Source organism: Mastacembelus armatus, chromosome 11 (genome assembly GCF_900324485.2).
Source record: "Mastacembelus armatus chromosome 11, fMasArm1.2, whole genome shotgun sequence".
Lineage (NCBI taxonomy): Eukaryota > Metazoa > Chordata > Actinopteri > Synbranchiformes > Mastacembelidae > Mastacembelus > Mastacembelus armatus.
In genome coordinates this window covers 101,389-114,501 of record NC_046643.1, presented here as the reverse complement: position 1 = coordinate 114,501, position 13,113 = coordinate 101,389, and the positions used below count along the sequence as shown (strand labels likewise).

Below are 13,113 nucleotides of genomic sequence, written 5' to 3'. Positions count from 1 at the left end.
GGAAATTAAAACTAAGCTGAATTGTTTAACTTTGTTAGACACAATTTGGGAAATACAGATGTGTATATATAAGTATCTTTATTTAATTTCATTGATGGTAATTGTCGAAGACGCCCGGTTCACTTTCCGACCTTCTGTCAGGAATTTCTTCTTTTAAAATAAATTTTTAAAGCCGTACATAAAATGTTAGCGATGACAGGAAGTGGCGTGAATTTCGCACATGCGCAGACCTAAACCTGAATTTTGTGTTTCCGGTACAGATCGTGTAGAGACAATTGTCAAGCATATCAAGCCCTTGGCAAGCAGAAGAAAATGGACTGAAACTCTGACGTCAGTAATCTGGCATCTGTAGCATTACGTCGTTGGGCCGCGTGACACGTGTGTTTCTCATAAACGTTACTGGATAGAAAAGAGCCGTAGTTGAGTTTGTTATATCGTCGCAATAGCAATTGTCAAAATGCCCAAAAAAACTAAAGGGGAAGCAGAGTGGGTGGACGACGAAGTTGTCCCGGCAGCTGGTGAGATAACGTTGACGGTGATGTTAGTACGTCTTGAGAAGCTAGCCAATAGGCCATGTAGCGTTATAGCTAGCTAACTAATACAACTAAGCCATCGCTACAGTTAATCTGACGTTAGCAGTGTCAGTTACGCCAAACTCCCTCTGGAAACCTTCAGTTTTCATTTTGAATTCCTTATTGCTAATGACATAATGTCATGTGATCTAATATTACATCTTTTCATAAACGACTATAACTTGATTCACGAAACTTTCTAATTTGTCTTCTGGGACTTTCAGATTTAAGGTGATTAGTAACGTTATAGCTAAAGGCGTTACTTTCAATAACAGTTTAACGTTGGAGCTGATGTAAGTTGTTCTTTATTGTGTCAAAAAGAGGGAAATTAGCGCTTGACAAGAATTTAGCTAGCTTTTGTGTAATGGTATCGCGGTGTCAGCATAGGGTAGATTACACCAAAATAACATGGCAGGTGTGTATCCACAAAGAAGCTTCTGTTTAACGTTACGCACTATATTTATGAATTAAGTTTGGTGTAAACAGTATTAAAACATACACCAGGCTCAGTTGGCCGACAATGGCTTTAAATGAATTTAAACAATCTTTGAACAGTAAAGGTTTGTAGCAAATGTTTCACAATGACCAACAAAGCACAATTCAGCTGTGGCAAGGTACGACGGGAAGCATCAACAACAGTTTACTGGACAAATTAATGGCATTCTTCTCAAATAGATTCTCTTATTTAGGATTGTAATTATAGTGGTAGTTTAAATACTTTGGTTACTGATGTTATTGTGATATAAAAAAAGTTGTTTTCCTCCAACAGAAAAAACAGTGAAAAAGGGGAAGAAAGATAAAAAGGAAAAAAAGAGTGTGAGTACTTACAATAGGTTATTTTACTTACTAATTATTAGAATGTTCTATATCTTATATTGTATTTCTGTGGCACAAAGGGTCTCATTGCCTTTGTTGTGTGATTGTTTTTCATCAGTTCTTTGAGGAACTCACCATAAATAGCAAATCTGAAAAGGCTGATGAAGCTGCTATGAAAGACACACAAGGAAAACAGGTAATCTTTACCCTGAAAATAGGTCTTTATACTTTAAGCAACTGAAAGGGGTCATTTTATGTGATTTATAACAAGGCAGTGGCAAAAGTTTTCTTGTGTCTTTGAGTTATTTTTGTTTTGTCTTATTGTCTAATATTCATTATAGATCCTATTTCAGACTTGAAAGACAAATGTTTCCCACTAAGCATAAACCTGATGGTTAGTGTGTCACTGCAGGATGTTTTGGTATCCATGCTGGTTAAATGTGCTGTGTATTCATAATAAATCACACACCAGCAAAGCACTTCCACACCATTACACCTCCTGTTCTGTATTTCATTGTCGGAAACATGTATGCCAAATACTTGTGGAGTCTACTTTCTCTGCTTCACAAAGAACACAGTACATGGAATCAAAAAAATCTAAAATTTGGATTCATCAGGCAATAGTACAGATTTCAGTTGTCTTGTGGCAATTCCTTTTGTTTTGTGGTCCTAGCAATTTTTAGTTGTATTGTCTTCTTCACTGGACAGTGATGCTGAGATATTTGTATTCTGGAAAGCTGCAGTTGAGTCAGATAGTTTAGGACCTTTCCAACTGTTGGAAAGTTGCTGTCTGTACAGCAAGTCAGAAACATTTACATTGTGGTAGATCTGATCCTGATTTGTCAGGAAACATCTTTAAATATATTTTATACATCTTTATCTAACATCTGTTAAATATCTAGACTGTTGAGGCTAAAAACTGATGTTATTTTAGGAAACTTCACATCTAATGTACCCAGATTTTGGGGTCTTTTAATACTTGTAGAGTTAAGTGAATAATATTCATAATTGTGGAGTAAAACAACAACAGGTTGTTTGCAGTATAATAAAATCAAAATCTCTCATTAAACAGCAAATTCGAAGCTTCTGTAAAAATTTTTATATTGAGGAGCATTATTCTGAAATTGTTCGACAATTTATAGATACAGCTTTTCACAGATTGATGAATCTCTGCTCATCTTTACATCTGAAAGACTCTGACTCTCTAAGATGCTCTTTTTATACCCAAACCTGTTACTGACCTGTTTCCAAGTAACCTAATTAGTTCCAAGATGTTCTTCCTAGCTCTTCCTTGTTAGTACCATTTACTTTCCAAGGCTTTTTATGACCATTTAATTACTTTTTTAATATTGTGATATTTTAAGTTGAATCTGTGCTTTTCAGACTCAGAAAAAGAAGAAAGATTGGCAGAAAGGAAAATGTGGCGATATAGATGAGGATGTCATGCTGAAGCTGAAAGAGCTCTCAGTGCAAGCAAGTGATGAAGATGATGAGCAAGGTATGTTTTATTACTGAATAACAATTTAAGTTTTTATTCTCAGATTTCTACTCTTATCCAGTGTGCTTGTCTTTCCTTTCCTCAGTCGTCTCTCCCAGTAAAAGAAACAAGAAGAATAAGGTTTGTCATAAGTTTGCATTAGCACACTGTGCTTCACCTCTACCCTCCTGATTTTTTGTTGGCAGTGTAAAGCATCTCTGGTGTCCCCTTCAGGATAGAAACATCTTTGCTGTTCTCAGTCAGAGCCAGAGTGATGAGGATGAGTCTGATGTGGATAAAGTAGATAAATCAGCTACAAAGGTACAGTTTGCTTGGCTTAAAATAAGCACAAACCAAAAGCAGCATTAGTGAGTAGAATTGACAATACCTTTTGGGCTGCTAACAAGATATAACTTTAATTCTCACATTTTATGACATTTGCTGAAATTGACATGAAACCAGTTCTCATCATCATCCAAAATAGAAGAGAGAGAAAGAAATGGTAGGGGGACTTTGAACCATGAGTGTTGTCTTAACTAATTGACAACAAATTGTTTCAGGGCTAGGACGACTGAATATGCCCTGTTAAATTGTTGTCTGTGTTGATAAACTTCTGTGTCAAGGTTATAAATGTATGAAAAGCAGGTTTTCGAGTTAGTGAAGTCATTACTGTTGACATCTCTTTATACATGCTAATACAAAAGGCAGCAGGTTGAGCAGAACATCTTAGTAACAGCACATTGATGACTAATCTGGCTAGTAACTTAAACGACCCTTCTTCCGGTTCTTCCAATACAAATAAATGTGTTTCTACCATGTGTAAGTTGATAGTTAAACTTGATATTGTTTGTAAAATATTTGAGGTGTTTTTTTATGTGAATTTTCTGCCACTACAGACGTGAAAATCCAACATTCTTGTATTGCGTATGTCTATACATGTTGGTGTGTGTTTTATACAGGAGGTCGAGAAGACCAACAAAAAAGAAAAATCAAAGGCCTTGAAGGTAAAGGTGAGTGTTGGAAAGCCTTTTTCTATCATATGTCATTGATTTCCCACATCCCACAGTACTTTCTTTTTTAAATATCTTCTCATGTGAGATTCTGTCCTTGATCTGACATACAGGTCTTCTCCAGTCTGAATTGTTTTCAGAGATGCTTGCTTACAATGATGTATGTGTAACCTGTGTATCAGGTTGCAAGTGATGAGGAGGATGATGCAGAAAAGGATGACAATGAGGAGAAAACTACAAAGAAGACCAGAAAGGCAGCAGTCAGTTCCAAGGTTGGTGTTGACTGAGATATTTCTAAATACATGAATTAAGATGAATAGACACTGTAAGGATTAAGCATGGTTTTGACATTGACATATTTCTGAATTATTAGACCCTACCATTAAACAGAAATTGCCCAGGCATAGTTTTGGAAGAGGAATAGATTAAACTGTATATTCTCATGTCAGCTGTGAACATTGATGTATCTGACTAATAGGTACCTGCTGTATGGTAGTAACTTGAGTGTTTTTGTGTTGTCAGATGCCATAAACTGCACTTCCGAAACTCATTACAGTTTCTACTTTGTTGCTGATAGTGTCATAAAACAGCAACATCACACACTCTCCTAAAAATGGGCTGTATGAGATTCATAAATGTCCAGCTGCAAGGTAGAACTCTTTTATTTGTCCTAGGTTAACTTTGTTGGATTCCAAGAGGTGTAGGACCAGGGTTCCTTTTTCTTCTATCTGTTCAGTGTGAGCATAAAAGGAAAGGAAAGCTAAAGAATGTTTGAAAATCAATGCAGGATAAGATATGTCGACACCTTTTTAATGTCCTGCACCTGTAATGTGTGGGTTCTTAGCTTTTTTTTAGTTTATTTGAAGTAGCCAGTGGCAACCCCAGAAATAGCTAGTAGCTAAATTTTATCTGCAATCCTTGGGCAGGAAAAACAACTACAGCAGTATAATGGCCAATAGAAATATTAGAAACCAATACAGTAATAAAGTTAGAAATAGCACAGAGTGAAAAAATACCTATAATGATCTATCCAGCAAATTACAAAATTAATTATGTACTACGCAAGTGATAGAATAATACCAAACAACGATCAGAAAGGAAAAATAAATCTAAAAATGCAAATTATAGGAAAATATGAACCATTGTCAAACTAGGTATTAAACGATACACCTCATTCTTAAATGAAGTAATCTGCATTACATTGCAGATTGATCTTTAACCACCTCACCTTAAATATGTTTTTTTAATGTCAGGTGAGGATCAAGTATACCTCTAGGGTATGTGAGTTCTTGTACAGTTTGCATTCTTTCACCATATGCATTAACATCAGGTAAAACACCTTTCTTTTTAATGGTGAAGAACAACTCAAAAGCCTCCTCATCTGCTCAGTTACTATGCACATAAAACACAATGTCATCAGCATACGTTTGTGACTTTACATTCAAACACACCTCTGGAAAATCATTGAAATACAAACTACACAATAACAGCCCCAAAAAAGACCCCCAAGGAACACCAATAGGACACAATGTCAATGGGGATACCTCTGCTGAAACCTGAGAAAATGTTTATGCATTGTCAATTAAGAATCCAATGTAACATTGCAAGAAAAGATAAAAGATGAAAGGTTAGAAAGAGGAAACATGATTTACCATATCAGATTCTTTACAGAGATCTAAAAATATACCTAACCCGTTCTACAACAGCGGTTTATGTTGAGTGATTTCTCTGAAAACCAAATTGTGCAGAAGACATGGTGCACCTCAACAAAAGTTCACAAGTTGCTCTGGTACTACTTTTTTAGCTACCTACAAAACAGTTGGCAAAAGAGAAATAGGTAGCTCAAAACATTAAATAGGTTAGCAGATTTAAAAATTGGAGAAATTATCCAAGCTTTCCAGCAAGAGGTAAAATACACTGCTTAATATACAAATTTATTAGCCGGTGCTTAACTGTGTCCATGTAGAAAGGCAAACCTGCTGAGCGATCCCACACTGACGATGAAGATGAGGTGGAGGATAGTGATGGAGGTGACATGATGATGGTATGTTTGTCCTCCACAAAGCTCTGTTCTCCTTCTCTGCTTTGGATCAATGTGTGTTAACCTCTGTTTTTGGCTGTTACCATCAGAGTGCTGAGGATGTCATTGCAGAACAAGACAAGCAGCAGGAAGATGACCCATTTGCTAATCTTAGTAAAAAGGAGAAGAAGAAGAAAAAGAAACAGGTAATGCAGTTAGGTTGTGTGAAACATATACAGTGGGGCAAAAAAGTATTTAGTCAGCCACCAATTGTGCAAGTTCCCCCACTTAAAAAGATGAGAGAGGCCTTCAATTTTCATCATAGGTATACCTCAATTATGAGAGACAAAATGAGAAAAAAAATCCAGAAAATCACATTGTCTGATTTTTAAAGAATTTATTTGCAAATTATGGTGGAAAACAAGTATTTGGTCACCTACAAACAAGCAGGATTTCTGGCTCTCACAGACCTGTAACTTCTTCTGTAAGAGGCTCCTCTGTCCTCCACTTGTTACCTGTATTAATGGCACCTGTTTGAACTCGTTATCAGTATAAAAGACACCTGTCCACAACCTCAAGCAGTCACACTCCAAACTCCACTATGGCCAAAACCAGAGAGCTGTCAAAGGACACCAGAAACAAAATTGTAGACCTGCACCAGGCTGGGAAGACTGAATCTGCAATAGGTAAGCAGCTTGGTATGAAGAAATCAACTGTGGGAGCAATTATTAGAAAATGGAAGACATACAAGACCACTGATAATCTCCCTTGATCTGGGGCTCCACGCAAGATCTCACCCTGTGGGGTCAAAATGATCACAAGAACGGTGAGCAAAAATCCCAGAACCGCACGGGGGGACCTAGTGAATGACCTGCAGAGAGCTGGGACCAAAGTAACAAAGGCTACCATCAGTAACACACCAGGGACTCAACACGCCAGGGACTCAAATCCTGCAGTGCCAGACCTGTCCCCCTTCTTAAGCCAGTACATGTCCAGGCCCGGCTGAAGTTTGCTAGATCCATGTAAAGGAAAGAATGAATGGGGCCATGTATCGTCAGATTTTGAGTGAAAACCTCCTTCCATCAGCAAGGGCATTGAAGATGAAACGAGGCTGGGTCTTTCAGCATGACAGTGATCCCAAACACACCGCCCGGGTAACAAAGGAGTGGCTTCATATGAAGCATTTCAAGGTCCTGGAAGTGGCCTAGCCAGTCTCCAGATCTCAACCCGATAGAAAATCTTTGGAGGGAGTTGAAAGTCCGTGTTGCCCAGCGACAGCCCCAAAACATCACTGCTCTAGAGGAGATCTGCATGGAGGAATGGGCCAAAATACAAGCAACAGTGTGTGAAAACCTTGTGAAGACTTGCAGAAAATGTCCATGTAAAAGACTTTTACATTGCCAAGTATGGTGATCCATACTTGGAATTTGTGCTCTGCATTTAACCCACCCAAGTGCACACACACAGCAGTGAACACACACTCACACCGTGCAAACACACCCGGGGAACAGTCGGGGGGTCCGGTGCCTTGCTCAAGGGTCTCACCTCAGTCGTGGTATTGAGGGTGGACAGGGCACTGGCTATTCACTCTGTGCCACCGACAATTCCTGCCGGACCTGAGACTCGAACCTGCAATTTTCAGGTTACAAGTCCGACAAAGGGTATATAACAAAGTATTGAGATGAACTTTTGTTATTGAACAAATACTTATTTTCCACCATAAATTGCAAATAAATTCTTTAAATATTTTCTGGATTTTTTTTTTTCTCATTTTGTCTCTCATAGTTGAGGTATACCTATGATGAAAATTACAGGCCTCTCTCATCTTTTTAAGTGGGAGAACTTGCACAATTGGTGGCTGACTAAATACTTTTTTGCCCCACTGTATCCCTTTTACAGGCATTATCTATCAGTTGATCGATCGATATAGAAAATCTGTAAAATGAAACGCAGAGATGAGCTGTTGAGTGAATGTCTGAGGCATCTTCAGACAGGTAATAAAGCTCAAGCAGAGGAAGTGCCATGGCAAGGGAGGATCTGGCACAGGATGAACCATTAATAGGGAGCTGAAGTAGCTGACAGTGGGAAATCCTACTGGTGGCTTGAAGAGGGTGGGCTAAGTTCTTGGGGTACTGATCATTGCTTCACAAGAACAGCCACTAAGCACCAGATCAATAGAACGCAGGGGTGTCGTACAATAGACAGGATGCTAGGTGCAGACCGTGCAGAGCAGCCTCAGACAGTGCAACATATAGTGGGAGGGTGCAAATTGCAGGCAGGAATAGCATACACTGAATGGTACAACTAATTTGCTGGCATTGTGTACTGAGTATTGGCTAGATCCCCCCTACTACCACCACCAAGTCCAGAGCCTTTGGGTCTTGCAGTTCCAGACACATGGAGGGACTAGGTAACTGCATTATGGTAGTATACAAGGAATAGAAGGCAGTGGTGGCAAGATGCAGCAAGTCCCAAGTGACAGCAACATGAGGAGTAGCCTATGAGAAACTGGAGAAATACCAAGACCTAAATTGGAGAGCATATGAAAAGTGAACACCAATGTGGTCCCAGTGGTGGTAGGAGCACTTGGTGCTGTGACTCTTAAACCAGGACAGTGGATCCAACAGATTCAGCATCAACAGCTAAACTTTCTGTTCAGAAGAGTGCAGTGCTACGAACAGCTAAAATGCTGTGCAGAACCCTCAAACTCCCAGGCCTCTGGTAGAGTGCCTGGCATTTAGAAGGACATGTGTAATCTTGTCAATATGGAGCTTATTGTAGCTTATTTTAGCCTAATTGGACGAATTATGTGAAAGCAGTTTCTCTGTTTTAAGTTCTTGGGTTCTTTCTTGTTTGTTATAGATGGAGTATGAACGTCAGGTGGCCAGTGTTCGTGCTCAGAATGCCCTGGAGGGAGATTTCTCTATTTCCCAGGCTGAGATGTCCTCCAGACAGGCTATGCTTGAGAATGCCTCTGATATTAAGGTTCCATTATCATTACAATGACTCTTCTCAGTGAATCAATTTAAATGTCGAATTCTGTGCTCTTGAAATATGAACTCTTAAAATATATATATGTATGTACTATAGAAACAGACTGTAGTCTCTTTAGTGAAAGTATGTTTTGTGTAATTTAGCTGGAGAGATTCAGCATATCCGCTCACGGCAAGGAACTTTTTGTCAACGCTGACCTTCTGATTGTGGCAGGAAGACGATATGGTTTGGTTGGACCAAATGGGTAAATATCTTTTTGTTTTTTTTAATTGGCTATGATTAAGAATACAGACCTGAATTTCCCTTTGGGGATTAATAAATCTTATCCCATCCCATCCCATCCCATCCCATGACATTACTGTGCTAATCAGGTATTGAGTTGTTTGAATAATAAACCTTAAGTAAGGGTATATATGTTTTACACCTTGATCATAATGAACTAGGTGACATTCACTCTACATATATTTTGATCATCCAAGTGCCAACCTTGTACAAGAAACAAAGTATGAGTACTCTAGCACTTTTCCTTGTGGTATGACCAATATCCAGGTTACTATGCATAGTATGATGTATAGTAGCCAATGTCTTGCTTCATTTTGTGTATTTTTAACTGATACAGAGTTTTCTTGTGATGGTTTTGTCTTCCAGCAAAGGAAAGACCACACTGCTAAAACACATAGCCAACAGAGCTCTCAGTATTCCGCCCAACATCGATGTACTACTATGCGAACAGGGTAAGTAATCTGTAACAATGTCCAGCATTTCTCTCCATCCATGTTGTTCTCGTCCACCAACCGTCATGTGTTTGTGCTTTTGTTAGAGGTTGTAGCTGATGACACGCCGGCGGTGCAGGCGGTGCTGAAGGCAGACACCCGCCGTCTCAAGCTTCTTGAGGAGGAGAGACAGCTCCAAGCTCGTCTGGAGAAGGGAGAGGACAGTGTTGCTGAGAGGCTGGAGAAGGTGAGTGTGTTTGGTACTGGTAATGGTAATGGTTTGTTACTTCAAAGCCAATTACAGTTTCATAAATTGCCATTAACTTCTGTTTAAATTGGGCTGCAATTGCTGTGCATATGATTTATTTTTTCACCTGTTCTGAAATGGGATAGTTTAACCACCTGTTCATCAATACACAAATATACTTTTGCCCAGGCAGATTGCCATAAAAATAAAACATTTTCATGTTTAAAATTAATTTGACTTGATTGATATGCCATATCAGTTCAAAACTACAACCAGAACTAGATAAATGTTTGTGATGTGTTCTAACAGCTTGTTTTACTGCACCCAAGTGCCCAAAAAATGTATTAAAATAAAATGTATTTAACTTTAACTATTGTATTTTTGGCCACCATTTTGCAATGACTAAATTGCACTGGTCAAAATTAATAGGTGAGAGCTGAGAAAGTGATATCACTAAAGAATTCTGAGCAGTCAGGCAATCGAAAAATTTGAAGACAGATCTGTTTTTTTTTTTTGTTTGTTTGTTTTTGTTTTTTTTGTTTTGTTTTTTTAGAACATTTAACCAAAGCATAAATAATTACAAAAATTATTCCCCAAACTGTTGCAAAATTTGGCATTTTTTCTGCCACCATAGGATCTCCAGCCCTGCTGGGACAGAAACGCAAGCACCATCCAGCAGTTGACACATTTATTTGCATTGTTGTTACTGAGCTGGCAGTTCCTTCTCCTGCAGCCATCTCGTGCAGACACTGTGTCTATCTTCCTCTAGCTCTTCACTTGGTGTGTAGTTGATGTCACCTACCTGTGCAGTCCTGCCTTGGTCTGTGCTTGTCTAGCTGATAGTGGAGATGTTGTTGGGCCATTTCCATTGCCACCCCTTTTGTCTCCTCTAGCACTTTTCAGCGCCAATGCCTGTCGACCCTCTCGATGCCAAGCATGGCCTGGCTCAGCTCCTCTACTGTCTGCTACCAACTTGCTGCTTGTCGTCTAAGTAAGCTGACTTCCCATTATGATCCCTGGCTGTTGGTTCCTTCCCTGTAATAGCTGAGTCCTCATGGGATAATCAGTCACCAGGGAGACTCCGCTGCCACACAAACATTTATAACAGTTTAAAGACTGACTTCAGGTTTCTGTCTTAATGCAGTACTTATTAGTGTGAATTCACACTATTGTTATCCAAACCTTTATTATTAGTGGGAGAGCACTTATGTTATCTCCGCTCTTTATTATTATTTCGCCCTTTTCTTCGGTCGCTATCTTCTTCCAGACGCTTTGGGCTAGAAACTCCATTCAAACTTTAAAACGTGCATCTTTCAGAGGACTTTTCTGCTATTACTTTTCTTCTTTTTATCTTTTATACTTTTTCTTTTATTCAACTTTTTTCACTTTTTTATAATGGTTTTCTATGGAGAAAACTTTCAACTTCCATGAAACTTTCCTCTTTATTTGAGCTTCCCAAATCGTCATACTTTGGGCTAGAAACGTCATTTCAGCTTTAAACCGGTCTAGACCCTTTAAACTTTTAGTCTGTAAGTCAGCTTCTTGATATCTTGATCTATCTTGATTCTTGATTTCTGGCAGTTTATATTTTAAGCTGTTTTTGCTCATTTTTCAACTTTTCCATTGGTGTGTATTGCGGAATCCTCTAGCTTTTGCTCTGCAGCTTTTTTCAAATTTTTTTGTCTCTTTTCTTCTCTTCTGGTGTTCACTTTCAGCTTTATGAACAATTTATATATTAAAGTAGTAGGGATTTTTGTCTTCTTTCAAGTAATGCTACTCTCACTCTGATAGGACCCACGGTTTTTCCACCAGGTGGCCAAAACCACAGAGAGTGACTGCTCAATCTCTCATTCACTCCCATTGTAAAAGAGCTACACACAGTTCTGGTGAAAAACACAAATGAAGGCCGTTTCTAACTCGCCACCAATCCTTCAATTTTTGGAACATCTACACAAAAAGTGGATCAATCTCTTTGCTGAAGCGTCCTGGTTCTGTTAGTGAAAGAATTATTTCGATAGGTCTTATAGTTTTTCTTTAGTCCTCCATTTTGTGAGGTGAGGTTTTGTTAGCTTCTCCTTCACTCAGCATGTGTAAAGGTCTATGTCACTGTCACTCCCCCTCCCACTCTGGCCTTAGTTCACCATAGCAACAGCTCAACACAAAGCAATAGCAGAACATCAGCTGTCTGTGGTTGGTAATTAGACTGACTGGCTGCCTAATGTCCACTGCTGTTAGACTTGGGGACTATTCCCATGTTGGAGGCCTTGTCCTCCAAACAGGATGTGACAACACTTTCACAATGCACATCATTTTATTCTTTTTTCATACTTCTTTCACTCCTTACCAAGCACTTGGCTCCTGGCAAATTGCTTTAGGCACCATTGTTGGCCTTGCTGTCTTTTAGTTTCTTTATATTCCTAGTTCTGTCTTTCCTCACCTTTCTTTCTTACTTTCATTGCTTTTCAACCAATTCTTATTCTTCCTGTACTTTCTTCTTTGTCTGTCTTTTTCTTCAGTGCCCGTCTTTTGAGTTCACTTGATAAAAAGCTTTGTTGATTGGTGTAACAACAACTGTCTAAAGCTCAATATTAAGAAAACCAGAGAACTGGTGGTGGACTTTAGGAGGAGCAGGAAGACCTCCGTCACTGTCTCCATCCTTGGAGACGAAGTAGAGATTGTGGACTCCTACAGTCAGCAGTCAAACAATACAGATGCACTCTTCAAGAAAGGACAGAGCAGACTGTTCTTCCTCAGGAGACTCTGTTCCTTTGGCGTGTGCAACAAGCTACTGAAGACGTTCTATCAGTCTGTTAGTAGCGAGTGCACTGTTCTTTGCAGTTGTGTGCTGGGGAGGTGGCATCAAGGCTGGTGAGGCCAACAGACTAAGCAAGTTGATCAGGAAGGCAAAATCTGTTGTTGGACTGGAACTGGACATTCTGGAGGCTGTGGCAGAGAGCAGGATGGTGGACAAAATCAACTCCATACTGGACAATCCTGCCCACCCACTTCACGAGGAACTGTGGCGAATGGGAAGTTCATTCAGCCCCAGAGTAATTCCTCCTAAAACCAAGACTGAGAGATTCAGGAAGTCTTTTGTGTTCACGGCCATAAGACTCTATAATTCCATAATATAAACAATAACACACACACACACACACACTCAAACCCCCCAAAACAAATTACTTTACTTTTCTACATACAGGTTAATTGCTTTATTACTTTAATTACTATCAATTTACATAATTTAAATAATATTAAATTTAA

The 13,113-nt window shown here is 39.1% G+C and overlaps 1 protein-coding gene across 2 annotated transcripts in view; it reads left to right on the top strand.

Moving 5' to 3' along the window:
- Positions 1–241: 241 nt before the first annotated feature.
- abcf1 (ATP-binding cassette, sub-family F (GCN20), member 1) overlaps positions 242–13,113 on the top strand; it is a 29,763-nt gene continuing 16,891 nt past the window's right edge. The window contains exons 1-14 of one of the 2 annotated variants that reach the window (XM_026300126.2): positions 242–518; positions 1,342–1,388; positions 1,507–1,584; positions 2,772–2,886; positions 2,972–3,006; positions 3,100–3,186; positions 3,825–3,869; positions 4,058–4,147; positions 5,842–5,919; positions 6,006–6,101; positions 8,758–8,880; positions 9,033–9,133; positions 9,538–9,623; positions 9,710–9,849. In XM_026300126.2, the coding sequence (XP_026155911.1) occupies positions 458–518; positions 1,342–1,388; positions 1,507–1,584; positions 2,772–2,886; positions 2,972–3,006; positions 3,100–3,186; positions 3,825–3,869; positions 4,058–4,147; positions 5,842–5,919; positions 6,006–6,101; positions 8,758–8,880; positions 9,033–9,133; positions 9,538–9,623; positions 9,710–9,849 (1,182 nt within the window). In that variant the 5' untranslated portion in view covers positions 242–457. Of the gene's footprint in view, positions 519–1,341; positions 1,389–1,506; positions 1,585–2,771; positions 2,887–2,971; positions 3,007–3,099; positions 3,187–3,824; positions 3,876–4,057; positions 4,148–5,841; positions 5,920–6,005; positions 6,102–8,757; positions 8,881–9,032; positions 9,134–9,537; positions 9,624–9,709; positions 9,850–13,113 lie in introns of both variants that reach the window. The other variant, XM_026300125.2, reaches the window with a different exon arrangement.